A 27,958-nucleotide genomic window follows, 5' to 3' on the forward strand; every position below is an offset into this window, starting at 1 on the left:
GGGAGCAAGAATTTGTGGCAATTTCTTGCAAGGATCACTGTGCAAGTATGTTTTTTTTAAACTCACGTGACCGCAGTCAAAACATGTTGTCAGCGAGCACTGCCGGTCAGTGACCATTTCCGCAATGAATCATGAACTTTGATAAGTATATTTTTGACAGAAAAGGGTATCATACTGAGTGCACACTATGTAACACACACATCAGAGTTATTTGTTGGCCCTGATTGTGTGTCTTAGCCGGTCAGCCTCGTGCTGTCGCTTGCCTCACTATCTTGACTGCATTTCTGCCGTCAAAATGTATCGAGGCTCATTTGGACTAACATACAAAGCTGCCAGAATCTTTCAGAACTTGAGAGAGAGAGAGAGAGAGAGAGCTCAAAAACTCATAATACAAAGGGATGATAGCGTTAGGTCCATATTGTCCTTTCTTACAGCTAGCCTTTGCAACAAATCAAACATAAAATTAACAGAGAAACAGAAAGAGGGAGGGAGGAAGAGAGGATGGGAGGTGAGATGAGAGCAAAAAAAGCAACATTTTGACCACAGAAATATATATTACCTGTCTTGCTGTCTTCATCTTCGTCCAGGAAAGACAGCATGTCCTGAACCCGTCGTTGGTCCTCAGCCTTTCTGTCCAACTCCAAGTCTGCTGGACTCGCCATCATCACAGGCTGCAGGACAGAAATCACAAGTGTTACCTTTAACTGCCTACCCCTTCAAACCCCCAAGCATTACTAGCAGCCAGGTGTTTTATAAACCCATATTACCTAAAAATCCAAGAAAGCAAAAAACTACTTAGTCCTTCAATCACAGCAACCTGTCAAAATAAGATATGATATCATCGCAACAGCCTTATTTTGATACAGAAGTAAACGAAACAAATTATGACCACAAGCACTGACAAACATTGCATTAGATTTTAACATACACCTCCATCCCTCCAAGAGAGGACACTGCTGAATAAAGCACAGCTTCTGTTTTGCATTGGTCTGATAACCTCTCGCATGATGGAAGTCCTGTGGGCTCTACTGGCCGATCACAATAGGTACCATTCTAAAAATCAGGTCCGAAAAGAGAGGGAGTCACGAAAGGAAGGCTAATTTACCGAAAATATGGAAAACTAGTCTTAAAACTGTGGTGGTGGTGGTGGGAATTGGAACAAGGGGGTCTTCTTCTTCTGCGTTTGTGGGCTGAAACTCCCATGTACACTCGTGTTTTTTGCACGAGTGGAATTTTACGTGAATGACCGTTTTTTACCCCGCCATTTAGGCAGCCATACGCTGTTTTCGGAGGAAGCATGCTGGGTATTTTCGTGTTTCTATAACCCACCGAACTCTGACATGGATTACAGGATCTTTTTCGTGCGCACTTGGTCTTGTGCTTGCGTGTACACACGGGGGTGTTCGGACACCGAGGAGAGTCTGCACACAAAGTTGACTCTGAGAAATAAATCTCTCGCCGAACGTGGGGACGAACTCACCCTGACAGCGGCCAACGGGATACAAATCCAGCGCGCTACCGACTGAGCTACATCCCCACCCGGAACAAGGGGGTCTAAAACAGGGTGTTTCCATTGTACTGACAAAGCAAACAATCATACAGTCTTCTGTTTTAAACAAAAGTTTACCTTTGTTGCTTGGCGGGCTAGGGAAGGGTAGATGTTGGACCTTGGGCGACCTGCCTGCTCCAGTACGTTCAGCATGATTTTCCTTTTAGGGGTTGATGCCTGAGGTTCCTGCAAGAAACAACAATACCAGACCTGTTTACCCCTAAAACATTGCATGTGTATTTTCTGGGAGCAAAATGAGGCAAATGTGTAGTTTTGTAATTGAATGTGTAGAATTTCTCGTCGACCTATCACAACAACAAGAACAATGATTGCTACTTTTTACCACATGTATTGATTGACTGACGGAAAAATGGGAATTGCAGACAGTGCAATAAGCATGATGTTTTCCTTTCCGCGAAGACAAGGCATGGGTAGTCCTGATGATATTTTGGCAGAAAGACTTGGTTCGGCGCATTGCTCGTCTTTTTCTTTTTGGTCGGTGGCCTTTCGGAGTCATTTTCTTCACAGTTCTCATCTTCACTTCCGTGTGCTCTGCGTTCAGCCATTGTGTCGAAACGCCCGCATGGTTTGGCAGTAACGCTTTCAGTTGTGCCCGGCATTTGCTTGGAGAAGCCTATAGACCTTTTTGGTATCTGAGCAGCCCTTGCGAGACACGCTCTTTGTTATGCTTTGAACATCGCGAGAACTTCGAACCTTGGCTTGTGCAGCTCGCACGAGATCGCTGTACCGCATGCTTTGCTATGCTCTGAAGTTTGCGAGAGATTACGAGAGCTTGGAATACCGATAGGGTCTATTCGGCATTAACAAGCTACAACGCAACGCCCGTGGGCGCTTTACGCGCTGCACGCAGCAAACGACTGGATTGGAAAATGGATCGGTCAAGGGAGATGAAGAAAATTACGGATTGTGATATGCGTAGCCGAAACAATACCGTTTGCGTGCAGGGACGGGGCGGTGTGAGAGCACAACGGGACAAGGAACAGGTGTAAAGACGAAAAAGAAAAAGAAAAAAAAAAAGTTTTTTTTATATTTTTTTTTTAAATACCGTTTGCGTAGAAAACGACAGACTTGCGTAGTTGCGTAGTATATTATTCAAATTCGTAGTTTACTACGCTCAATGTGTAGTGTAAACAGGTCTGCAATACTGTCGCCATTAACTTGTGAACACAAAATAAAGCTTAAGGTTACTGCTGAAGATTAAAACTTTGTCAATTTACAACCCCAAACAACAATACAAACCCAACTTAAAAATAAAAATAAAAATAAAAAGACTGACCAACACAACCAACATTCTTTCCCCAGTTATTACCAAGCATAAAATAGGCTAGCATTTGACTGAAGCAAAAATCAACAGAAGTATCTTACCAAGCAACGAACAGCCACAATTTGATCACACATGCAGGCGAAAACCTAAAAAGTAAATAAACCAAAACGCACAAAAGTACTTGAAATTCCAATTCATTCATTTAATCTACTCTCCATCAATGTTATCAATTATGTCCACAACAACACAGGGATTTTCATGCATCTTGCCTGATCATTTATCAGTACCTGCTTGTCAGGCATAGGCTTGCTTGCACTTGGGTCGTTAGCTTGCGCAACAACTGGCGTTCCAATGCTGGACGTTGCTGTTGATGGTAGAGTTGGGACCCTGAAAACAAATGGAAGAAATGTTGCAGAATGAACCAGAAACAAGTGAAGGAACACACAAAAATGAGGGAAAATTCATGAACAATGACAAAATACTATAAAATACTATTTTGTTGTAAAGAGCACATTTGAAAGCATAGCTTGTTGTGCTCCACTGATATGATTAATGGTAATCAACATTGTTCTTTGCAAAATATTTCAAGTAATCGCAACAACAAAAAACATTGAATAAATCCATAAAACAAAAACACACACAAACTCTAATAACAAAAACATGTGTTACATTTTAACATTTTTATTACCTCTTACTGCTTTCCGATGCAGTCTTGGCAGACAGGTCTGGGTACAGTTTCTTTGATGGCTGAGTGCTCTCCCTATTCGTCACTGTAGAGTCAGAGCGAGTTCGCTTGCCACTTTCGTTCACTGGTGGCTGTTCCGTTGTCTGTCACAAAAAAAGACAATCACACTGTAGGTCATCCCACACATATGAAGCTGCTGAGAAGCAAAAACCACAACAAATATTGCACAAAATGAATACACGACTCAGTGCAATTAAACTTAAATAACATTGATTCCTACCGATAAAGACAAACACAGACTAACACTAACATCAGAATTTGCCTGAATTAGGTTTAACACCAATATAAAATTAATGTTGGCTGTAAGCACATCAAGCTATCTAGACACTGTGGTTCATGCTACACCGAAACCCTCATTTTAATCCCTTAGGCTGGTTGTCGCGCTACTTTACGTATACTGTCACCTGGTTGTCACGACATGTCGCGCTACTGGCTCAGTCTGTTTGGTCGGCTCCGATTACCTCCCATGTATGCGAAAACCTATATGACTGTTTTTCTTTATTTTTCTCTCAGTTAATTAACATGTGTTACAGAATTGCACCAGTGTAAGGGTTAAGACCTTGAATTATCTGAGAATATCAGGCCTTGAAAAGGAAGCAGTCTCAAAAACAACTTAAATGTAAAGACTTTAGTAACAGCTAATCTTCTTCTGCGTTCGTGGGCTGAAATATGGAACACGAAGAGGGTCAAATGCTCGAGCAAGTACTCGCGCATTTACTCGAGCACTTTCGAAACTGCTCGAGTAAATGCGCGAGTACTTCTGAAAATGCTCGCGCACTTTCGAAACTGCTCGAGGAAATGCGCGAGCACTTTTGAAAATGCTCGAGCAGTTTCAAACTGCTCGCGCACTTTCAGAACTGCTCGAGCACTTTCAAAGTACTCGCGCATTTAAATGCGCGAGTACTTTCTCGCGTATTTCCGAGAAGTAACGAGCGGGTAAAGCAAAAACTTGTCGCGGAACAGTCATGACACCGTGCACATGAGCCGAGGCGAGCCAAAGCCAAAAAAGTTAACAATTTGAATTTAAAAGTACACTGATACTTACCGATCGACCATCCCAGTAGGTCTGTCCGCCAATTCCCTGATGCGATCGTTAATAATCCCAGCGACCGCCCTTCCCGCCTCCATGACGACTACAGATGCGTCGTTTCAGTAAATTTTCCGGGTCAAGTTTTCAATAAACCCAACCAATGACTTCGGTACAACTCGGGAATCTCCGATTCAAAAGTACTCGCGCATTTACTCGAGCAGTTTCGAAAGTGCTCGAGTAAATGCGCGAGTACTTGCTCGAACATTTGACCCTCTTCGTGTTCCATACTGAAACTCCCACGTACACTTGTGTTTTTTTTGCACGAGTGGAATTTTACGTGTATGACAGTTTTTTTACCCCGCCATTTAGGCAGCCATACGCCGTTTTCGGAGGAAGCATGCTGGGTATTTTCGTGTTTCTATAACCCACCGAACTCTGACATAGATTACAGGATCTTTTTCGTGCGCACTTGGTCTTGTGCTTGCGTGTACACACAAGGGGGTGTTCGGACACCGAGGAGAGTCTGCACACAAAGTTGACTCTGAGAAATAAATCTCTCGCCGAACGTGGGGACGAACTCATGCTGACAGCGGCCAACTGGATACAAATCCAGCGCGCTACCGACTGAGCTACATCCCCGCCCCGGTAACAGCTAATCCAGAAAACTATGTTCTTAAAAAAAACGTGGGTTCCACTGTGCATCTTTTCCCCTTCACCTTTCGTTGACTGTGTTCGGCAGCTCTTGCAGATGAGCTGAGGGAGCTCAAAATTCTGCTGCTGTTGTTACGTCTCTCTCGTTTGGGCAAGGGACTCTCAGCGCTGATGTCATCAAATGACCTCTGTCTTGGTGCCGAAGGTCGTTTGACGGCCATCTGTTCGATGTGTTGCAGCGTAGTGAAGGGGTCTTGCTGCTTGGAGAGGTCAGTTAAGATGTCTGGCATGGAAGGCATGGAAATTGACGATGACGTTGATAGGTTGCTGTCTTGTCGACTGGAAAAGAGCAAAACAACAAATACAATGTTGCAATGTCATTCATTAATAGAAAAAAAACCTAACCATTGAGAACCAAAGTTTTTTTTTCATAAGCCTGTAAAACAACAAAAAAGAAACAAAATCAATAACACCATCACTTAAAATAACAAAACAACTTGTACATCATTCACAGTGAAAACAACAACAAAATAGACAACACAAGTATAACAGGCCGTCCTAATTTTTTTTAAAATTAAAAATGGCATGGAATAAGTATGTCAAGAAATTAGCCATAACAAATCCTGATACTCTCCATGCTTCGCTGCATTTTTAATTTGAAAACAAAAAAGCAAATACAATTCAAAAAGGGAAAACATCAACACGCTTTCTCACCGTCTTTTAGCCATCTGAGTGTGTTCATCCTCCACTACACTATCTTCTGTTACAGCAGTCGTAGTTCTCTTCCTGCAGCTGAGGAATCATCAGAAAATACATGTATAGTAGTCAAACGAATCAGTCATAGTCACAACATAAAAAAACCAGATACACAAAATTAATACAACAAGAAGAGCAAACGCTCGATCGAGTCACTTTCGCAGTTCTGAATATTATATGAGGCATCAGATGGACAGGAAGAAATTGCTATTCACAACACAATACAGATGTAAATAATTTGATGTAAAGAATAATCCTATAAAGTTTGAATCAAATCCGATGAATAGTTTCAGAGATATGATATTTCAATTTTTTTCCTTCAAGACATACCTGTGACCTTGAAAAAGGTCAAAGGTCACCAAAGCAGACGTCAAAGTGTAGAGGTCACTGGGAGTCACGTTCACATAAAATTTGAGCCCGGTCACTTTTATAGTTTCCGAGAAAAGCCCAACGTTAAGTTGTGTGTTGCCGAACAGAAAAGGCTAGTTATCTCCCTTGTTTTTCTGATAACGTTCGTAAAAGGCTACAGATGTAAATACTTTGATGTAAAGAATAATCCTACAAAGTTTCAATCACATCCGATGAACTTTGTCAAAGATATAAAATGTCTAATTTTTCCTTTGACGCTGACCTGTGACCTTGAAAAAGGTCAAAGGTCAACGAAACCATCGTTAAAGTGTAGAGGTCATTGGAGGTCACGACTAAACAAAATATGAGCCCGATCGCTTTGATAGTTTCCGAGAAAAGTCCAACGTTAAGGTGGTGTCTACGGACGGCCGGCCGGACAGACTAACACTGACCGATTACATAGAGTCACTTTTTCTCAAGTGACTCAAAAATCAAAATACACACAACACTAATATCAGTTTAAGTTAATACAATTTCAGAGTTTAAAAATTTATATATATAATCAAGTTTAAAATTATCAAGGGAAAAAAATAAGAAGTTTAAAAATTATTCAAATGTTTTCTGTGCATTTCAGTACATAAAATAGAAGAAATTATTCGAGAAATTGGTGCTGAGATTACACTGACCTTCTCTCCCTCAAAGCCGAAACCACCGTCTCTGTGTCTACCATAGGAGCCTTCACTGGTGATACTGACGGCGCTGGGGACACCCGGAAACTGTAAAAGCAACAGTGGAAATTAGTACAGCAAACACAATAACTAGTACATTTATATTCTTTCAAAAGAACATGACTGACAATTGAAATCAGAAACTTCTTCTTCTTCTTCTGCGTTCGTGGGCTGAAACTCCCACGCACACTCGTGTTTTTTGCACGAGTGGAATTTTACGTGTATGACCGTTTTTACCCCGCCATTTAGGCAGCCATACGCCGTTTTCGGAGGAAGCATGCTGGGTATTTTTGTGTTTCTATAACCCACCGAACTCTATGGATTACAGGATCTTTTTCGTGCGCACTTGGTCTTGTGCTTGCGTGTACACACGGGGGTGTTCGGACACCGAGGAGAGTCTGCACACAAAGTTGACTCTGAGAAATAAATCTCTCGCCGAACGTGGGGACGAACTCACACTGACAGCGGCCAACTGGATACAAATCCAGCGCGCTACCGACTGAGCTACATCCCCGCCCCAAATCAGAAACAACATTGCAGTCCATGTGCTTGTGAAAGATCATGGAAAGATCATGCCAACTCTAAATGTCAGCTGTTGCCTTCTAGTGAGAGTGCCATGTCTTTCTCTAGATTTATAGTTATACACAACTGCAACAACGCAATAATTTAATTGAATAATAATAAACAGCACATCAAAACAGAAATGGACTACATGAAAATTAGTGTCAGTCATTTAGCTTCTGTCCACAAGCAGAAAATATGGACATCAATCGTTAACTGAAATTGTTCTCTACTTATCTGTCTTGGAAAGTTAGCAATCAGGGCTGCTGTGCAAGAAAAAGTAGTGCAGTGGTCGCTGTAAATTGTAATGCCAGCCCTCTCTACGTCATAAAGTGTCCCTCTCACTAAAGGCCACCCGGCACCTGCCTGTCCAATGGATGTGTTTTCATCACTGATGCCACTGTACTTACACTCTGAAACTAAGATTTCTCAGCATTAAGATAAAGAGTTCCGAAGTTTACAATGTACCTTGGACCAGATAGAAGATGAGGATCAGGGGGTGCCACCTTGACAGTGCTGGGACTCTGCATGTTGCCTCTGTTGATGAGGTGCACAGACTGCCTACGCTGAAGCCGGACCACGGGCAGCCGACCTGGTGTAGATCTGGTAGGATGAGTGGGACCAAAGCTCAGGCTTGCTGAACGTGCAACTCGACTCCTCGTCAAAGGCGATGAATTCCTCCCGCTGCAGAAATTAAAATAAAAGGTCACAATTATTTGTAAGGTGGTTTTATTTTCAAAGAAAAAGCAATCAAAAAAATTATCAACTCGGTCACTGTGTTAGTCTTCTCCAGCAAGATCTTACAAATAATGAAATCAGATATTCTATAAAGTTTTACCCTACTTATCAGGGGTGAATTTTGGAGGTCGCCTGATCGCCCCCCCGGCGGGTTCAAATCGCGTCGGGCGGGTTAGAAATTCCTCTGAAATCGCCCGCCTGGCGGGTTAAAACTTCGATAAACGCAGTCGATAGGAACGGCCGGCGAACAAAGATCTTGCGTGGTTCGTCTGCTATAATATTGGACGCCATGTTTCTCGCGTCTAACGTGACTACCTCCGGAAGTTCCCCACTCGCATTCAAACGTCGTACTGTACACACGCTTGTAAACATGTGGAGATGTATTGACACTGTCACTCCCCCGCCGCAAAATAAAACAGAGAACAGACGATGAAAAAAGAGGTCAAAAGAGACCGTATGAAAACGAAACACGGCAGAGAAAATGGCAGGAAAGATGGAAGAGGACAGATACCGGTGAAGAAAGAGTATGGCTCGTGTACGACGACACGAAACAGGAGATGCATTGTGCTGTGTGTCGAACTTGTGATCAGAATGTGATACCAGGAGGTAAATTTGTGTTTAGAGATTTAGATGTGCCAAAGATTCTGCAACTTTTTAAGACTGGCAAGTACGAGACAGAGTGAAAGTTAATGTGTGATTTTGTGACACTGAGAAAGGGGATGACTTGTGTGTGATTGTTTTCCTTAGCATGTAAATGATTAATGGTATGACTATATATACACAAAGAAAAAAGCCAAGCACCCCCCGAATGAATTTGTGATAATAATTGAGTCAAATTTGTTTTACCATTTTTTTTTCTTCGTAATGACATACATGGGTTTCCATAATAAGGTTGGGAAGTTCACGCGTCAAGATTGTGTCGCCACTGCCTGTGAGAAGCACGTGCAGCATGCAACCCATGAATGTTAAAAAAGGCAGTATGCTCACGCTGCAAATTTCTGTATTTAACACTGGGCGACGACAATTTGCAAACATTCTCTGTGAACATGGCGAGAAGACGATTATCAGAGGCGATCCGATGGCAGATTATAGGAATGCATGCTACAGGAGCATCCTTCAAAGCGATTGGTCGTCAACTTGGCTACCACTACACAGTCATCAGCCGTTTGGTACGCAAACATCGTCAGACTGGTGCTGTGAAGGACCGTCCACAGTCAGGGCGACCCCGTGTGACGTCAGAACGTGAAGACCGAGCTTTTCTCCGAATAATTCGGCGTGAGCCATTTTCAACGAGTACCGTCCTGAAACGAGCATGGCTTCCAAATCGACATCTGTCAACCAGGACCGTACGAAACCGCTTGAAAGCTGCAGGAATGGCAGCCCGAAGAGTCATTAAGCGTCCCCGACTGACAGATGACCACAAGAGAAGACGCTTGGCATGGTGTCTGGCACGGCAAAGATGGAACCTGAGAACGTGGAGGAGGATCCACTGGTCGGACGAAAGCAGATTCCTTCTCCATGTCACTGACGGCCGACTGAGGGTATGGAGGCACAGGAACACGGCCTATACACCCAGGAACATCAGACAAACTGTTCCATTCGGTGGCGGGCCAGTCATGGTTTGGGGTTGCATTTCCCATGACTGCAAGCTAGACCTTGTCACCGTACGTGGCAACCTCACGGGTGATCAGTATATGCGACATGTCCTGGAACCTGTTGTCGTTACTCATTTTGACAACCACCCACTTGCCACAAGACCCGTGTACATGGATGATAACGCCAGGCCTCATCGATCCAGGGCAGTAGTGGACTACCTCCAGAACAACGCTGTAACAACACTCCCATGGCCGGCAATGAGTCCAGATCTTAATCCGCTGGAGCATGTTTGGGACATCCTGGGGCGTCGTATACAAGCTCTGCAGCCTCCTGTGCAGACATTACGTGAATTGGAGGCAGCTTTGCATCGTGAGTGGTTGCAAGTGACCCGTGAACAGATCCGACGTTTGACTGGAGGGATGAGACGCAGGGTTGACGCCGTCATCCGGGCACGCGGGGGTTTCACTCGATATTGAACTTTTGAATCGCGTATGCCATCTGAGCACTCTCAATTACATTTTTTTCATGACACATTTACCTAAACCTGTCTTTTTCAGCTTGCAGCTCCATACTTATCAGGGGTACTGTTTTAGGGTTAAAACGTCACTTTTTGGCAAGGTACCAAATCACGATTAAAACCAATCAAAACTGGAGTTTTCTTGTGTGATGTTATTTCCAAAGAGTTGCTCTTGTCGATAACATTTGTCAAACCGAGCTCCTGAACTTACTGTTTCCATACCAGAACTTTAAAAATCAGTCATTGCGAAATTGAAGGGGGGTGCTTGGCTTTTTTCTTTGTGTATATGAGGGTGTGCATTTGACTACTAAGAGTGAGGTTAACTGTGCGACAGTGAGTGGGTGAATGTTGATTTGATAAAATGTTTTCTTCATTGAATTGATACTTTACTGTTTGCTTTGTTATTGAACCATAGTGAATAATGAAAGCACCCCAAATATACAAAGTTTGTTGATGTCTTTTGTTTGTTTGTGGCATTTAAAATAAGAATGTGAGCATTGTTTGTATAAATGTAGGGATGTCGTTAGGCGTCGGACATTGGACATAGACCGATTAAAAGGCTCAAATGTCCGATTAACATAGCCGCATGGCGGTCAGATGTCCTATCGTTTTGAACTGAGCGCTGTCATTGTCCGATAACATAACAACTCCATTCCTTCGGACAGCGTGATAATTATTTTCCTTTCAAGATACACATTTTCAAAACGCGACCGAGCACTCTCGCGTACAGGTGCACTGAAGTTGTGCAATGCGGATCTTGCTTTTTTGAGAATTTCAAACCGTTTGTGACATGAGCCGTTTGGGCAGCACACTAAAGTTAGGAGTACGGGAGACAACTCCAACTGATTACAAGTCTTACGTCTGCTTTTGGTTTTCATTCGAGACATTTTGAAGAAGCGCATTGAACTATGACACTGAAATAAAACTTAGGACCGGTCCCCCAAAGATCGACAAAAGCTGAACACTTTTGTCTTTCAACGGCATCCTGTGCTACGTTTGGGTCAAAAACAAGTGAAAACACGCCGAGCGTCATTCTTGAAAATGACAGTGCCAATGACAGTGTCGCCGCTGAAACTGACACAACTACCAAAAGAGAAGTTTTGTCTTTTGTACAGGACGTGGTGTCGGCACAGCAGGAAATTCGCAGAAACGGTCTTTTAACGGTCATGGCCGACCCTGTTTAGTTGGTAAGACATTAACAGCAAAGACACCATACTGCTTTGTCAAATCTGTGTTGAAACGGACTTTTTTTTTTCTCAGTATTTCATTTTCTCGTCAAATCTTGCAGTTTGTGAGACAATCAAAAAAAGAGTGCTGAACGTTTTTGTTGCTTTTTAGTTGTTTGTTTCTTTTTGTGTGTGTCCTATTTGAAACTAAATTAATAAAACAATGTATGCAAAAATGGTCGGTGAAAATACTACATGTTGTGTGTGTGTGTGTTTTGAAGCGTGTGTTGAAGCATGTGTGTGTGTGAGTGCACATGAATTTGGAGCCAGTCCATGGACAGTGATTTTCACAAAATTACGATGTCCTATTGAAAGCGGTCAAATGTCCTATTGATGCTGAAGAGCTCAGGACATTTGTCCTATAGGTGTGAATTTGTAACAACATCCCTGTAAATGTAGGTTTTTGTGTGTTTGTCGCCGCCAGCGCGCGATCTACGAGCCGTTGATATGGTTGGAAATCCCGGCTGGTTGGGGGCCGGTTGGAATTTTGGGGGGCCGGTTCAAATATTGACTAACCGGCCCCCCTGGCCGGTAGCAAAAAAAAGTTAAGGTACACCCCTGCTTAAGAAGTAAAACTGTCTCACTCACTCACTCTAACTCTAAGTGAAGCATCATCATGCATGCACATTTCAATGCAGAACATACACATATAGAATTACAGTTTACACTTGTGTGTAAAACAGGAGTTGACTGTGAAGCATGCCCGAGTGTTCAGTGGACCTCATCACATTAGCCACAAATGTAAAAACATTATATGTTTCAAATATAAACACAAATCTGTAATAATTCTACACAAAATGTGTCAGTTCTAAATATAACTTATAGTTATAGACCACCAGTAGCACAGCACCATCTTTGTATTGAAATATGAATGACACAAATAAAGTGCGATTTACAACGCGCGGCGCTAGGAGGAGCGCTGCGATTCACGACGCGCGATGTATTCTGCCGATACATTTCCTTCACAATTGCAAAGTTTACAACAGCTACATCTATCTGATCTATTTGAGAAATAAAACTGTCAATATACGAAAAACAGAGCTCCATTCTCTCTCTCTCACTCTTTCAACTGAATTCACCATATCGCTGCGCCGATGTAAAAACGTGCCTACCTCTGCTGAACAATCCTTCTCAATGCGGTCAATGCGCATGCACCAATCTTGGACTTACAAAATGCGACCCTTTGACCGATCGAACCATGGGTTAGGGTTAGGATTAGGGTTAGGGTTAGGTTGTTCACGACCTGATTAATCTCCCCATGTTAGCGCATGCGCATTGACCGCAATGAGAAGGATTGTTCAGGCAGAGTTTTTAGTTCGTGACACCGGCCTTGAATACTTGGCAGTCATATCACTACATGTCATTGCAATGGCTTCTACTATATATGGAAAGGAGATGAGTTTTTAAACTGGGATGACGTTTTTAAAAAATTATCCGAGTACAGTGCCGCGGAACTGTTAATCGGTGTCACACCAGTTAACACTTCAGCAGCCATTTTGGAATACGCGCATGCACAGATCGGTTTTTTCAGTGGTTTTTTTTCCGGTTGATTTGAACGCGTATATTCAGTCTGCAGAAAGTGCAATTTTGTAGTCTTGCAGCCCTGAAGTTGCTTTTGAGTGTCCAAATAAAGAGTGTAAAATGTTGCTGATAATCATGCATACATGTACAAAAATAAAGCGCGTCAACAATCTGCGCTGGTGAGAGCAATAGCCGCGCTCTGGGAATCGCTGCGCTGCACAACGCGCCGCGCTCTGTGAATCGCCGTGCTGCACAGCGCGCCGCGCTCTGAATCGCTTGCCAATAAAGTATCATTATGCAAACAGCAGCTGAGCACTTCATAAGAGTGCGATAGTAACCTTTATTTAATATACGTGTATCATGACTGACCGACGATAAAAGCATACATTACAAATTATACAATTTACACACCTGAAACTGTCATTGAACTCGATTGCTCGTTTGATTTTTGGAAGAAGTGGAGTGGACAGCAGGGGGCCAGACGGATTCATCACTGAATGCTTTGGTGGCACATAGTCTTGTCGGTTGCAATCGTTGCTCTCGATGTAGCTGACCCGTCTGGTGAAAGGAGAGCGTGGTGTGGAACCTGGTATAGGGTCAGGAACCTTCGCTCTGTCTAACACGGGCCTTCTTCCCGACACTTCTGTTACATTCGCATTTCTTGCGGGAAACTGAATCGCGTCGTGTTTACTTCCATTTTCTTTCTCAATCTTCTGTGTCTCTGTTGGCAAAACGGACGATTCCTTCTTGTCTTCCTTCCTTCGGAACGGGAACCAATTTTTCCACATGGTGATCGCTTGCACAAAATGAAACTCGCACTGACGTCGGCAATCGTTTGAACTCCTTCCACACCGACCGGAAGCAAGGTGCTATTAGGTGACTGTTGATACAAAACACACAAAAATTATCTGTCGATAGTTTATAGAGTTTAACATTTCTTGCATAAATAGCCATTTAACAATGCAAACATTTTTCAGTTTTTTAATGTTATTCTTACAAATGAGGCGGTTCTGTTTACAGTTATCCAGCGTTGTAGATTATTTCCTCAAGTTTGTATGAGTAGATATATATATTCATTTCGTCTGAATGCACAGAAACTGATCTTTTCCTGTATGTGAAAAGAAAAATCCAATGCAAACGAAAGTGTTGTTATTTCAAGTACAATGTGTTATTAAAAGATAGTGTCTTCGATCTTGTATATCACTGAAAAGCAAATACTTTGGAGAGAGTAATGTAGTAGATATTACAGCGCAGAAGCATTTGCGAAGTTCTGATTGGCCGGTTCCTTAGCGATTTGAAGCGACGCGGATTTTTCGAAGGAGGGACCTGTGAAACCAAATTCGTGTGGTGGTGGTGATTGCTTTGATTTCTGTATCATTTAGGTAAGCTTTATTCAGCTATGTCGTATGTATTCGAGGTTAGTGTTCCAAATTCGAAGAAGCTATAAACTATGTGTTGGTTTCGACTGTTATGATAAAGTGATTCACTGATTGTTTATTGTTGTCAAACTTAAACAGAGTAGAAATAGAAGTACAACTACAAGTACTACAGTTGAAGTACAGACTTCAGCCCATTGCTAATTCCATTTAGTGATTAGTCTAACTGATTCATGGGTTGACCGCAGCAAATTCAAACGATTCAAAAACTGAGGGGCTTCAGGGAGCATTTATACTATAGCGACTAAAATAATAAACTACTGATCTATCGGAAGTAGTACCCCTAACAGTAACACATACATTGAACGCCCTACATTGAATGCCCCTATTCTGCTTGTTTCAGATTTTGTCAGACCTGTGTTGAATCACGAAGAGAAGCATGAGTTTTGAGTTCCTGATCCCTGTGTCGCGGGATGACCTGCTGAGAAAAACATCAGTAAACCAGTACGTTGTGGAAGAGGTGTTGAGTCGAAGCAGGATTCCAGCAGCTGTTCAGGGTAAGGGGATTTATTCTTTTAATCAGTTGCCATTACGTGATCATGCTTGTGTGTGTTTTTGTTGTTGTTGCAATTTGACACGTTCTTGCTGACTGACATTACACGCATTTTGAAAGACTGCCATGTGTGCACAGTGTATGCAAATTCTAAAGGACCGTATTCAGCATAAATTTTGATTGAAAAATAGACTATTAAGTTGATTAACTGAAGTTTACCTGCACTGACTGAGGACTTCAACTTCAAGCACTGCTTGTCATGCAGAATAAAATGAAAAAGGTCGAAACGGACTATATTTTCAAAGACTGAAGCATGACTAGGTTAAAGGCACAATCCTTCCAATGTAAACAGTTCTGCTCACTATCTCACTCTCAGACCTGGCCAGGCTTTATCGGGGGCGGGGACGTAGCTCAGTCGGTAGCACGCTGGCTTTGTAGCCAGTTGGTCGCTATCAGCGTGGGTTCGATCCCCACGTTCGGCGAGAGATTTATTTCTCGGAGTCAACTTTGTGCAGACTCTCTTCGGTGTCCGAACACCCCCGTGTGCACACATGCGCACGAAAAAGATCCCACGTTTACAGCGAAAGTCTCAGGGCTTAGAAAACACAAAGACACGCTTGCATCATCTCTCGTCTCCGATTATCATGATCGTATTTCGATACTTTGATGAGACAAACCTAATGCTGGTGTGTCGAAGAAGACAGCCACAGCGGGCTTGTTCGAATCAAAGTATCACACCATATCTTCAACGTATTGCCAATACCTGTCCCAATATAGACCAGTTGGTCTAAGAGGACGTTAAACCCTGATAGTGAGTGAGTGAGGCTTTTACAGGGGATAAGACCAATTCCCTCCACTCGGTCACATACCATATTTTTGAATGAACAGCCTTGGTGCTCTCTGTGCTCACTGGGACTGGGAAATTGTTGATGAATTGTTCTAAATGTTAATGAATTGATTTCATAAAAGCCTCTAACTCGTGGCTTTTTCAGAAAATAATTCATCACATTCCCAGTTCTAGCTGTTCAATAAAGTCAAACCTAGTTCTGGAACATCTCTTGATAGAATAATCACAACCTGGACAAAGACTGAAAGAGAGAGGAGCGGTTGTATCAATGAATTCAAAACATCAGATTGACATCATAAGACTGCACAGAAGGTACTAACAGCAGTAGGTCTATTGTTTGAATAAATTATGTTTGCTATTCTTCTTTTCAGAGTTCAAGCAGGCATCTCGAAGCAAGCCTTATGCAGTTGTGGATCATTTTGACGCGATCTTCAGTGTTCTAACGTGAGTTTGAAATTTTGTTACGTTGGCTTTGGGTAAATCATTAAATGAGACAACTTTTCTTTCTTCCACTTTCAGCCTACCTTACCTTCGACCAGAAGGTGCATCGTTGAAAAAGGCACAACCCTTATTTTTATGGTTAAAATGAGAAAATCCAAACGAAAGGGCGCTTCCGGTGTATTGGTCGCAAGTCAAAGGCAATATATACATATATATTATACAGAGTGGAAATCTTTTTGCTCCCGGAGGTGCGAGATCAAAGACGCTGCGGGTTGGCCTTGTGACCTCTGGTCAATGACATATTTTCAGCTGTCTGCCTTAGTTTACAATTACAGACACTGACCTTCTGACCCCAATCAATGACCGAGTTTTCACTATGAAACCGACGTCTTTGAAGTTTGATGTTTAAGAGGAAACTTTGTCCAGGTCATAGAAGCAGAACCTTGCATATCACTACAGAGGGAGTGTTATGTTTCTTTGTTTAGCGATGTGGGTACATGTGTACTCTTCTTTAGCCATACAGATAGACAAGGCAATGCCAGTCAATAGGACCTCAGGGTCAAAGTTGAGGAATAAAGTTGCGCCTTATAGTCTCGAAAGTACAGTATTGATGTGACTGTTGGCTTCATTGATTTGTTTGCATAATTATATTTTGAAAGTTGAATGTTTTTTGTTTTCACTTTGAGCTAGCAGAAAACTGTACAAGTCGGTCATGTTACCTTTATTGACAAATGTTGTATCTGTACAGTGTGCAGAGGGATCTTGACAGTGAGCTTGTGGAAGAAACATGGCGTTCACTCCTCCGAGGTAAGAAATGACTCGCAAAAAAAAGTATCACTATCAGTATTCATTCTATGCATTTATAATTTATGTTTGTATGGAAGTGCTGTTTTGAAAGGACATTCAATAACTTCTGTTCTACATACATGCAGTTATGTTTTTATGATACTGAGAGGACCAGAAGATATGAAAAGAAGCTGATAAGATGACAATTTTCCTTTCTTTGTATTCTGAAGACTACAGCTAATATCACCAAGAAAGTTACATGGCCTATTACTGCAGGGAAAATAAAGTAAGGGACTTCATTCAGAACGCTGTCTTTCTTCCTCTGTTTTTCTATCTTTGTGTTTGTCATCTTTTTTCAATAGAAATTATACAAGTGCTGGAGAAGTCTTTGATTTTTTCTAGTTCAGCTGTTTTGTTTGTTACTTTTAGAGCTCGAGGCCTGAATGTGAATCTCATTATGCAACTTTGATCACTAAATTCAACCCAAAGAAATTGGTGCATAAACTGAAGATGTTTATTTATGCAATGTTCGTTTCGAGTAGACTCGTGCATGATTCCTGAACAAAGCTATCATCCTGTTCTACCGTCTATTGTGCAGCCTGCAAAGTGTTCCACACCAGCTTGTCGTCCACACTAGAGGATGTGGACATTCCCGCAGATACTCGTCAGCTCAACCTGACAGCTGTCAAGATGACCCTGTACCTTCTGTGTCAATTCATCGAGATGTATCAAGCTGAGGCCTGCCACTCTAATCCCATCATGGCAAAGAAGGTGAGCTTTGACTCTTCGGTGACAGGGGTAATAGCCAAGCAGTCAGAATTTCGGTCTTTCATGAAAAAAATGTGTGGTTAAAAACCCAGCTGCTCCTGGTGGGCAAAGAGTGGAGATTTTCTCCGTCAACTTTTGTGCAGACCTAAAAATGCCTTATCCCACTTCCTGTGTTCCTGCAAGCACTAGACCCATTTTGAACTCAAAGCCATGACGTTCCTTACACAAGGCTTTGATAACGAACGGATAAGGGGCGTAACTCCTCAGTCATATTACAGTTGAAAATTCAAAGCGGGTCGGCTTCACTCAATTTCTTGGCATCAGAGGCTTGACATAAATTAGGAAAACAAATGGTTGGACCCATCATGGACCAACTAAAACGCTGTAGGGCAGAATTAATATTTTGATGGTATTTTTCAACGTTCTCAGCGTCACTGTAGGAAGTGGCGTTCTCAGCGTGCAGAAAGTGAGCGTCAAGTCCCTTTGTATCAACAACGAAAATCTTAGCATCTTTGAATGAATCGAAACGCACGAGACTTACCACTTACCCCCCCCCCCCCCCCCCCCCAAAAAAAAGAGAGAGAATGACTGCCTAAAGGTGATGTAGGGGAGGGGGGTGGGGTCAGGATTTATTCTTGAAAAAGCCCACAAGTGGTCGTATGAGTTTCAGCCCACGAACGCAGAAGTAGGAGAAGACTTCTTCATTTCTCTCCCAGTGTTCCATCCCCATCTCTCTGAGTCTGATGGGGAAAGATTTGCACTTTTGTGTTGGTCTGGCAGTACAGTTGCTCACAATTTAATTACACCATTACCACAAAATCTCGCACAGACACACATGCACACTTTGAAACTGGCAGGAATGTGACCAATATGAAATTGATTCTGAGAGTGAGCGTTTGTTGTTGCTCTTCTTTTTGTGATGATATCAATACTGATTTTATGTTTCAACAGGGTCATGGCAAAGCAGCCAAACAGCAGACCAAGAACGGAATGGATTGGGAAGCTGAGCGGGAGGAGGGGGTTCAAACCTTGGTTCAGATTTTACAGCTTCACCTTAACAAGCTGTGGGACCCTCCCATACCCGAGGAAGACTTTGTCAGGTAAGATGACTGAAGATGATGGTGTGTGAGTTCAGATAAACATCTGTGGGTTTTTCTTGTGTTAGCAGTGTATTTACAGAGGCAAAGGGAGTTCCATTCTTGATTGTTTCTTTTTGGTTGTTTTTCTCCTTGCAAGACAGCCAATGAAACTTGCTATTATTTCAAATGGATAGATGCCTCAGTCATGACTGAAAGCCCTAGGGGCTCCATTCACCTGGAAGTGAGAAGTCCTTTAACTTTAAGACTCGAACTTCCCGCTCAAGCATCAAGTGGTATGCTGTTATTTTCCTTCGCTACAAACTAGGGAAAGGGCCGTACCAGATGATTCATTGCGAAATGTTCTGTCACTTCAGCATGGTGTCCTCTTGCCTGTACAAGCTGTTGGAGAACCCCACCATTGCCAGCGCCCGCAGCAAAGAAACTCGCGACGCCATCAGCCACGGGATTGGCGCTCTTGTCAAGCGCTATAACCATGCACTCAGTAAGTACAGCTTGTACCCTTGTCGTAGTACACTGCTTTCTTCCACCCGGAATTAAACACAACATTGTTAACATGAGGTTGACACTTTCGTCAGATGCTATAATCATGTGGAAGGAGTGCACAGTTCACAAAAAGTCAACTTTTGTTCTAAGCAAGTTTTGAGTTTAAGTGGTACTGGTACCTGCTATGGGAGGACACCTTCAATGAAAGGTCACCGTCTACTCTCCGTTTATCTATTATCTTGACAAATATATATTTAGTAATATACCTGTCATGACTGGCATCTCACAATTTAGTATGTCCTTTCTTCACAGGTACTGCTGTATGTCAGTACATACTAAGGACGGGCGCAGTGGCGTGGTGGTAAGACGTCGGCCTCCTAATCGGGAGGTCGTGAGTTCGAATCCCGGTCGCTGCCGCCTGGTGGGTTAAGAGTGGAGATTTTTCTGATCTCCCAGGTCAACTTATGTGCAGACCTGCTAGTGACTTAACCCCCTTCGTGTGTACACGCAAGCACAAGACCAAGTGCGCACGGAAAAGATCCTGTAATCCATGTCAGAGTTCGGTGGGTTATAGAAACACGAAAATACTCAGCATGCCTCCCCCGAAATCGGCGTATGCTGCATGAATGGCAGGGTAAAAACGGTCATACACGTAAAAATCCACTCGTGCTAAAAACATGAGTGAACGTGGGAGTCTAAGCCCATGAACGAAGAAGAAGTGCATACTAAGTTGATAACAAGTGGGCAGCACTTGATGTTGAATAGTGTTTCTCTTTGTTGCAGGTGCTAGTCTGAAGATTGTTCAACTTCTGAAGCACTTTGAACATCTGGTTTCCCCCATGGCTCAGCTGGTGGAGATCATTGTCAATCACTACGGCAACAGAAGCATTGTTGGGGACATCATGCGGTAAGGATTTTTGCGTATTTGAATGACGAAGCTGGTAGAATGTACAGGGTGACCCAAAAAAAAGAATACCCAAACAAAACGTCATAAATTGAACAAAAATAAAGCAATCTTCATAAAATTTATTTACTCACACAAGTAGCCTCTGCATGATTTGCACAGACAATTTTAGCGTTCTAGACAACGTCTACAGGAACAACCCACAATCACAGAACTCAAGAGAGCCATCACAACAACCATTCGCGGAATCTCGCAACAGGAGTGTGTGCGGGTGATTGATAACTTTGCGCGGCGAGTTCAAGTTTGCCTGCAGTGGCGCGGAGGCCATTTGGAGCATTTTCTGTAGAATGAGCATAACTTTCCTGAAAGACAAGCTAGAACGCTAACATTTTCTGTGCAAATCATGCAGAGGCTACTTGTGTGTGTAAGATTGCTTTATTTTTGTTCAATTTATGACGTTTTATTTGGGTACTCTTTTTTTTGGGTCACCCTGTAGAATCACACTACACTATCAGTTGGCCAGCTGTTATTCCCGCTCGTGGATGGAGATGGTGATGTACGAAGATTGGTGATGATGATTGGCAGAACAGCACACAACATACTTGTATCAGACAACAAAGAGCAAAATCCTGCTTCAAGTTCTTAGCAAGAGTTACTCAGTAACTAGTACCATTTTCTCAATGTACAGCGCTTTGAACAAGGTTTAACCGTGAATACACACGCTTTATAAATATTATGCATTATTATTATTATTGTACTGTGTTTGTGTTGACAGGGAGATCGGCAGAATGGACCCCAGAGATGCCGCACGGGACACTTCAGGAGCAAGAGCGTACTCTCAGTTCTTGGTTGAGATTGGAGAAAAAGTGCCTGCAGCCACCCTGCCCAACGTCAGTGTGGTGCTCACACATCTTGACGAAGAGGTACAGATTTCCAGAGATTCGTGCTAAGTGTATTGATGTGTTCTGCCGTCAGTTTGTCTGAATAAGACATGAGACTTTATTTTAACCATGTGCAGTACGCTGGCAATATTGCTTGGCTAGAGTACAATTAATGCATTCAAACAAAAAAGTACATTTGAATGAATGTATGATCCAGTATGAAAGGTTTTACCATGATTTCCTGAATGTTCAAACCATCCAGATGGTAGACATCTTTCAGAAAAACAAAATCAGGTTCACTTGGCTTCGAAACCGGCACGGTTGGCCTAGTGGTAAGGCGTCCGCCCCGTGATCAGGAGGTCGTGGGTTCGAACCCCGGCCGGGTCATACCTAAGACTTTAAAATTGGCAATCTAGTGGCTGCTCCGCCTGGTGTCTGGCATTATGGGGTTAGTGCTAGGACGGGTTGGTTCGGTGTCAGAATAATGTGACTGGGTGAGACATGAAGCCTGTGCTGCGACTTCTGTCTTGTGTGTGGCGCACGTTATATGTCAAATCAGCACCGCCCTGATATGGCCCTTCGTGGTTGGCTGGGCGTTAAGCAAACAAACAAACAAACAAACTTGGCTTCGAAGCAGATTTTCTTGATCTTGAACATTGTTCCTTTTTATCCCTGTCATGCAGATGTGTTGGCTCACATGATTCATTGGTACCTTGTTGATCATGCGAGAAAGATGCAAATTACAATAAATCACCATTATATTTGTGACGTGAATATTTGGTGTACATGATAACGAGCTAGATAATACCTGACTTTGTTGGAACATTATGAAATTTGCTTGCTTTTGATATGCGCTGAGAAATGCTCTTACAATAGTTCTTGTTTGCTTGATTTTTTAGAATGCACATTTTGATATTCAGAGCTTCATACACCTGGAGAAGAAAGTCAAAGTAATTTTGCTTGATTTTTAGGTTAGATGCCTCTTTCACTGAAAAGATACAGAAAGGCAGCATATCTTTTGAGAAACCAAAAGGAAGGATACTCTGTTTGGCCTGAAGTACACAATTCTTTTGCCTTTGATAACATTCTTCAACAGGATTTCAGTCTACTTTGCCTTGTTTCATCGGCACAAAATACACTTGTCGTCAACAAATATGAAACATTTGGTGTATTTTATATCCTCTGTTTTCAACAGTCATACACTTTGCGAAATGGCGTGCTTGGCATGATGGGAGAAATTCTCATCCGGATTCTGAGCAAGGAAGGCCTGGACTCTTATCAGAAAGTGGCCAGGGATGGTTTCTTCGACAGGCTGCAGGTATGGATGAACCTCTGAGTAAATGTTTCATGTTTCTGTCTGTCCATCTGTCTGTTGATCACTTTATATCTCTATCCATTTGTGCACCGGCTCTTGGAGCTGATTACAAAGCTATGTTACATAGTAAACATACTGATAGTTTCGAGATGAAAGGAAGCAGGGATGACCAAATCCCAACATTTTAACTCGCCAGCCGGGCGAGTAACTCCAAGAGAGTCACTAGTCCGCCAGAAATTTCACTGGCCCGGTGCATACCAAAGTTGCTCCATCTGATTTAAAACTCGATATTACAACCAAAAATGTTGTATTTGACCAGAATTTTCACTGGCCAGCCAGGCGAGTTGCCAGGCGGCTTCTACTAGCCCGGCGGATTTTTGACTCGCCCCTGGCGACCAGGCGGACGATTTGGCCATCCCTGAAAGGAAGGCTGGAGAAAACTGTTGCCTTTAAAGGCGAACATCCGTCTCCAGGAGACCAAGCCTTGTTATATATAGTACAATGCCACAGAGCTAAATTTAGCATTGCCAGCACGAGAAACTAGAGCTACCTCTGCCGCTCGCCGATGTTGGCCTTTAACCTAACCATAGACCAAATAGCCTGGACCGCCAACTCGTCACGTGACCCTTCGAGGTTACGACGCTCGACTTTCAGGGGCGCTTAGCGTCCGGTTTGAAAGGCCAGCGATTCGAAGACAGTGAAAAGAAAGCACGCTCCAGTTATTTGTGACAATGAGGTGACAATGAACTGGATTTTCCAAAACTCCAAACTAAACTTAACAAAACTCATGGAAAAACATGTTCCATATGCACTTTAGCTGAGTTTATTTTAGCATTTTCAGAACTTACCTCGGCAACTTCGTCCATGTTTACAATCGACACCGGATAAGACATCCCCCTGATTTCTGAAAGGTCATGTAAGCGTAGGTTCCTAAATGTGAGAGGCCGCTACCTCGTAATAGAGAGAAAGAGCGGAGAGAGAGCTAGTTGGCGGTCCAGGATAAATGGTCTATAACCTAACTGAGTTTCTGTTTTTTTGTTGAACTGATTCTATTGATGGATTACAGTATTATTTCTTGTATAAATGTCCAAAAATATCTTGTGTAAACTTGTGTATGTCAATATTCTCTCTTCAATTGTACAGTATTATTTCTTGTATAAATATGTCGACCCAACGGTCTTTTAAGTGCACAGACAAACAATAAGTAACAAGAACTTTGTTAATGTTATTGCAGGACCACATTCACGACATGCATGCCTTTGTCAGAAGCAAAGTGCTGCAGATCTGGCTGAATATTGTCAACGAAAAGGTGAGTAGTCACACTAATATACATTCCAGTATGTGACCTTTAAGAGATCTTCCTTTTCATATATGATTATGTTCCCACTGTGGCCTAAATTTTAGCCATAAAAGAAGCTGGGTTTTTTTTTTCAAAATAGGAGTATCAACAGGCAGATGTACAGTCAATGGGACTGAAATAGAGCAAAAAGTGATTGGCTGCAGTCAATTTTTTTAACAAGCCCAGTGTGCATTTGGAATAAAAAAAAACAAGAATGGTAGGTAATTAAAACGTTTATTAATGACAAAACAAAACGTTACAGTTACTAGTACGTCGAACCAAAAGTCGTTGAAGTAGACAGACAGACAAACACTCATGAAACAGATAATGAACTTATCTCAAGATTGTGTGGCTCGTTTGCAAAATTGCGATAAGGTATTTGAACATTTGCAACCCAGTAACAGTAAGCAAATATTTTTTCCTGACACAGTGCTTGCCCCTGCCTCGCCAAGAGATGCTGGTAGGCCTGGTGCTGGGCCGCCTGCAGGACGTGTCCAGTCAAGTGCGACGCTACGCCATTCAGCTGCTGACCGCTGTCCTCAAGTGTAACCCCTTTGCTGCAAAGGTCAGTGAGTCAGACAATGCATGTTGTGATTTTTAGAATGTTAGTGTTACATTGTATCTGCCCTACATGCCTGGCATAAGGCAGGGCCTAGCATTGGAAAAAGTGAGTTCAGCTTAGAAAGGCGGGGGTCTGGGGGCCACAGGAGGCCCCCAGTGGGGTCCAGGGGCAAAGCCCCTGATGGGTGTTCAGGAGGCGAATCCCCCCGAATTTGAAGATTTTTTTGAGATTTGTTACCCCCCCCCCCAAGAAGATTGAGCAACTAAATTATGCCATAGTCCATAGTCCGTATCGACACATTACTTCTTCTGACTTGCCTTCCGCCTTCGGAACGAAATCCAGCCATTCCCACTTCCAGGAATACCTGGATTCTTTGTCACTGAATGGCTGACCACGTTCAACAATGTCGCTTCGAGACATTATTTTAAGTCTAGAGCCACAAAACACCGGCACAAAGCATGCTCGCGCGATGCCAGAGGAAGTGCGTGCTCAAGCAAACTGTCAAACCGATTGAGAATTGAACCGAACGGCGCACAAAACGAAAGCTGGGACTTTACCGTTTGGGAATAACAGGTTTTTGCATTTCGGCGTACACCAAATCGAGTTCCGCGTACTGGAGATGTTATTTCAGCATAAAGTACGCCGAACGGCTTACAATGCTAGGCCCTGATAAGGGGCAAGAGAGAGAGTGTTACATCTTACTTTGCATGATTTTGCTGGCATGTTTTACGTAGCTGTTGAGGAATTTTGTTCTTATAAAACAACAGCTAAAACTAGCGATAACGTTAAAATGACTTAATTTTCTGGGCATGCTATAGACAGTAACTTGTCTTGTTACGTTTTTCTGTATCTGATGTTTTTGCAGCCACCTTCTTGCTATCATTGTATTGCTTCATATTGCAATCATCTATGTACTGGATTTGTTGTTACTACTACTGTTATTGGTTTTTCAGTGTGCAGAACTCAAATTCAGTCAAAATACTTTCTTTTATGAACGTGTTTCGATGAATAGAATCTTTGAACAAAAAGGCAGTGACAGGTTTTGAATGCCTGACCCTATAACACTAACAGTTTTCATTGCACACAGCAAAGAAGCATGTGAGTAAACTGGTTGTTGTTTGCAGCTTTCGGTGGAGGAACTGGCCATAAGCTATGAGAAGGAAAAGGCAAAACTGGGAGAGATGATGCCAGAAGATTCCATGTCCGCTGTTGGAGGTAAAATGATGTTTCTTTCTTTCTTTATTTGGTGTTTAACGTCGTTTTCAACCGTTCAAGGTTATATCGCGACAAAATGATGTTGCGAAAAATTGTTGGCAGTTATTTGTGTCTGATGTTCATACTGTGGAACCCTCCTTTTAAGACACACCCCCCCCCCCCCCCCCCCCACCCCACCCACCAATTTCAGACTCCTTGCCTTGTATATAGACCCTGTTTTCTCAGATTTTCTGCATAGGAAAGTGAAACACAGCACAGACATAATAATTTAAAATGTTGGGATTACAGTTTTGAAGAAGGGCAGGATAAAAATTGTCTGTACACGCAACTACGTAACCTAAGTCTCTGTCTCAGTGTCTATCTGTGTGTGCACATGTGTGCAGGGTGTGTCACTGTGTGTGTGTGATCACTCAAGATGTTGAAACCATAACTGAACAATGCATGTTTTGTGTGTGTTTGTGTGTGTGTGTGTCTTTTTCCACAATTCAATATTTGACACTTTACTGTCCACAGCGATCTTTTTTTTGTGTATCCAAGATTAATCAAGTGTTGAAACTGCATACTCTTTTCTCAACAGGGCGATCAACAGAAGAGCTGGAGGAGGAGTGGAACACAATCCTACCACAGCTGGAGGAAGCTCTGGCCAGTCTGGAGGACACTGACACTGACACAGACACTTCTACCGCTTTCACTGATGAAGACACGTCTCACAGGTAAGTGTCCAACCCGTGGTGTGATCAACAAAGGGAAGTAAGTGCTCTCAATGCATACGACATGTGTAACCCTGTTTTGTTTTTACATGGTTTTTCAATGCATTGGGTTTGTATGTCTTTTATAAATCCGATTATGGGTTGAGCTTAGTCTAAATGTTTTTATTTGAGTCGGTCACATTCATGTTTTCTTTGTGCCCCATTTCTTTTAAGGAGCCCTTTTTCCTTCCCAGATTGTGTCATACATTAGTCTACGTTTGCAACATTTGAGGCTTCATAATTATTCATTGCCAATTTGTAACAATGTTTGATTCGAGCACTGAAATCATCTGTGTAACATTAATAAGCTAGCACGTTGAAGCCAATGTCTCGTTATCTTTGCTCTTGTAATGATGTTTTGACATTCACGCAGCATCGTTGACAAGGTGTACACACTTCTGATGGAGGAGCAGTACCCCTCAGCTCTCCACCTCTTGAAGGCTGCCTACACTGCCTGGCCTGACCTGGAGGTCTTCCAGTCAACTCCTGCTGAGTGAGTGGATTTCTGTTTCTTGCTGGTGTTGTTTGTCTATGGCTGTGTGCATAGTCTGGAGTGAAAGTGTTAAAAAAATGAGGGGGGGGGGGGGGGTGTGCAGAGAAAGTTTGTATGTGGGAGGGAAATAAAGGGGGGGGGGGGAGAAATGAGTGTTAAAAGATAATTGTGTGCATAGATGTCTGATTATATGCCTTTTTCTCAGTTGTTTAAATCGTCCATTTTTGCAGAATATCGCCAGAAGACTCTGAAGCACAGCCTGCAGAAAGCGAAGAGCCCATGAATCCCATTGCTGCACTGAAAAACATATTCTTTGGTGAGCAATTGAGACATAGCATTTGCAACAAATCTATTCTAAGGCAAAATAGACATGCAAATCTTACAAAACGCTAATCTACTTAATGAAAAGAAAACCGGAGCAGAAACAAGGGATGGTTACACCCTTAAGGTTGCCAGTGTCTGTCCTTCAGATTTTGCAAACATCGTAGGCAGCAGTCTATACAAACAAATACAAAGTTTAAATGCGTGTGACGTTGAACATGCTAGAACCACCAATGAGTATGATGGTTGGTTGTATGAATGTTGATTATTTGTCACACAGAGCACCGCAGCCCTGATCTGGCTAAGATCACAGAGGCAGCGACCAACAACAGTCAGGCCAGAGAGTCTGAGGGCGTTGAGGTGAATGAACTCAGCAAGCAACAGGTCCTTGTGCAGTACCTCAAGGTGAACAATTACATTTTATTTAGATTGTCATGGTTGAGTTCAGACCTTGGAAGCCATATATACGATTTCACTGTATTTTGAACTGTGATTTTTCTCATATACTCATAGTTTTTGCAATTTTTTTTTTGAGAGGGGGGGGAATTCTCCAAGTGCAAAATTTGGGGTTTTC

At 42.6% G+C, this 27,958-nt stretch overlaps 3 protein-coding genes across 4 annotated transcripts in view; 1 reads left to right on the forward strand and 2 right to left on the reverse strand.

Annotated features, from left to right (window-relative positions):
• LOC138978423 (uncharacterized) overlaps positions 1-27,958 on the reverse strand; it is a 233,851-nt gene that overhangs the window by 7,115 nt on the left and 198,778 nt on the right. The window lies entirely within an intron of this gene.
• Positions 77-14,129, reverse strand: LOC138979057 (nuclear envelope pore membrane protein POM 121-like). The gene is made up of 10 exons (XM_070351868.1): positions 13,663-14,129; positions 8,122-8,337; positions 7,051-7,140; positions 5,975-6,052; positions 5,326-5,599; positions 3,523-3,662; positions 3,122-3,221; positions 1,628-1,735; positions 560-671; positions 77-99 (listed from the first exon to the last, which is right to left on the reverse strand). The coding sequence occupies exons 1-10, from the start codon at positions 14,037-14,039 to the stop codon at positions 77-79; spliced, it is 1,518 nt and encodes a 505-aa protein (XP_070207969.1). The 5' UTR covers positions 14,040-14,129.
• The window catches only part of LOC138978422 (condensin complex subunit 1-like), a 41,206-nt gene continuing 27,757 nt past the window's right edge, over positions 14,510-27,958 (forward strand). The window contains exons 1-17 of the mRNA XM_070351161.1: positions 14,510-14,633; positions 15,031-15,184; positions 16,399-16,471; positions 17,217-17,275; positions 17,853-18,025; positions 18,974-19,122; positions 19,476-19,603; positions 20,389-20,512; positions 21,285-21,432; positions 22,586-22,708; positions 23,940-24,014; positions 24,475-24,609; positions 25,731-25,821; positions 26,399-26,534; positions 26,944-27,063; positions 27,294-27,379; positions 27,665-27,789. Of these exons, the coding sequence (XP_070207262.1) occupies positions 15,067-15,184; positions 16,399-16,471; positions 17,217-17,275; positions 17,853-18,025; positions 18,974-19,122; positions 19,476-19,603; positions 20,389-20,512; positions 21,285-21,432; positions 22,586-22,708; positions 23,940-24,014; positions 24,475-24,609; positions 25,731-25,821; positions 26,399-26,534; positions 26,944-27,063; positions 27,294-27,379; positions 27,665-27,789 (1,863 nt within the window). The 5' untranslated portion in view covers positions 14,510-14,633; positions 15,031-15,066. The remainder of the gene's footprint in view (positions 14,634-15,030; positions 15,185-16,398; positions 16,472-17,216; positions 17,276-17,852; positions 18,026-18,973; positions 19,123-19,475; positions 19,604-20,388; positions 20,513-21,284; positions 21,433-22,585; positions 22,709-23,939; positions 24,015-24,474; positions 24,610-25,730; positions 25,822-26,398; positions 26,535-26,943; positions 27,064-27,293; positions 27,380-27,664; positions 27,790-27,958) is intronic.

The sequence above is a fragment of the Littorina saxatilis genome, linkage group LG10 (genome assembly GCF_037325665.1).
Source record: "Littorina saxatilis isolate snail1 linkage group LG10, US_GU_Lsax_2.0, whole genome shotgun sequence".
Lineage (NCBI taxonomy): Eukaryota > Metazoa > Mollusca > Gastropoda > Littorinimorpha > Littorinidae > Littorina > Littorina saxatilis.

Excerpts from the sequence above, each read along its gene's own strand:
- LOC138979057 (XM_070351868.1), bottom strand. The coding sequence starts at position 14,039 with ATGTGGAAAAATTGGTTCCCGTTCCGAAGGAAGGAAGACAAGAAGGAA. Across the intron at positions 6,053-7,050 it reads TCGGCTTTGAGGGAGAGAAG|CTGCAGGAAGAGAACTACGA; the intron begins GTCAGTGTAATC and ends ATGATTCCTCAG. Across the intron at positions 100-559 it reads AGATGAAGACAGCAAGACAG|TGCTCGCTGACAACATGTTT; the intron begins GTAATATATATT and ends ACTGACCGGCAG.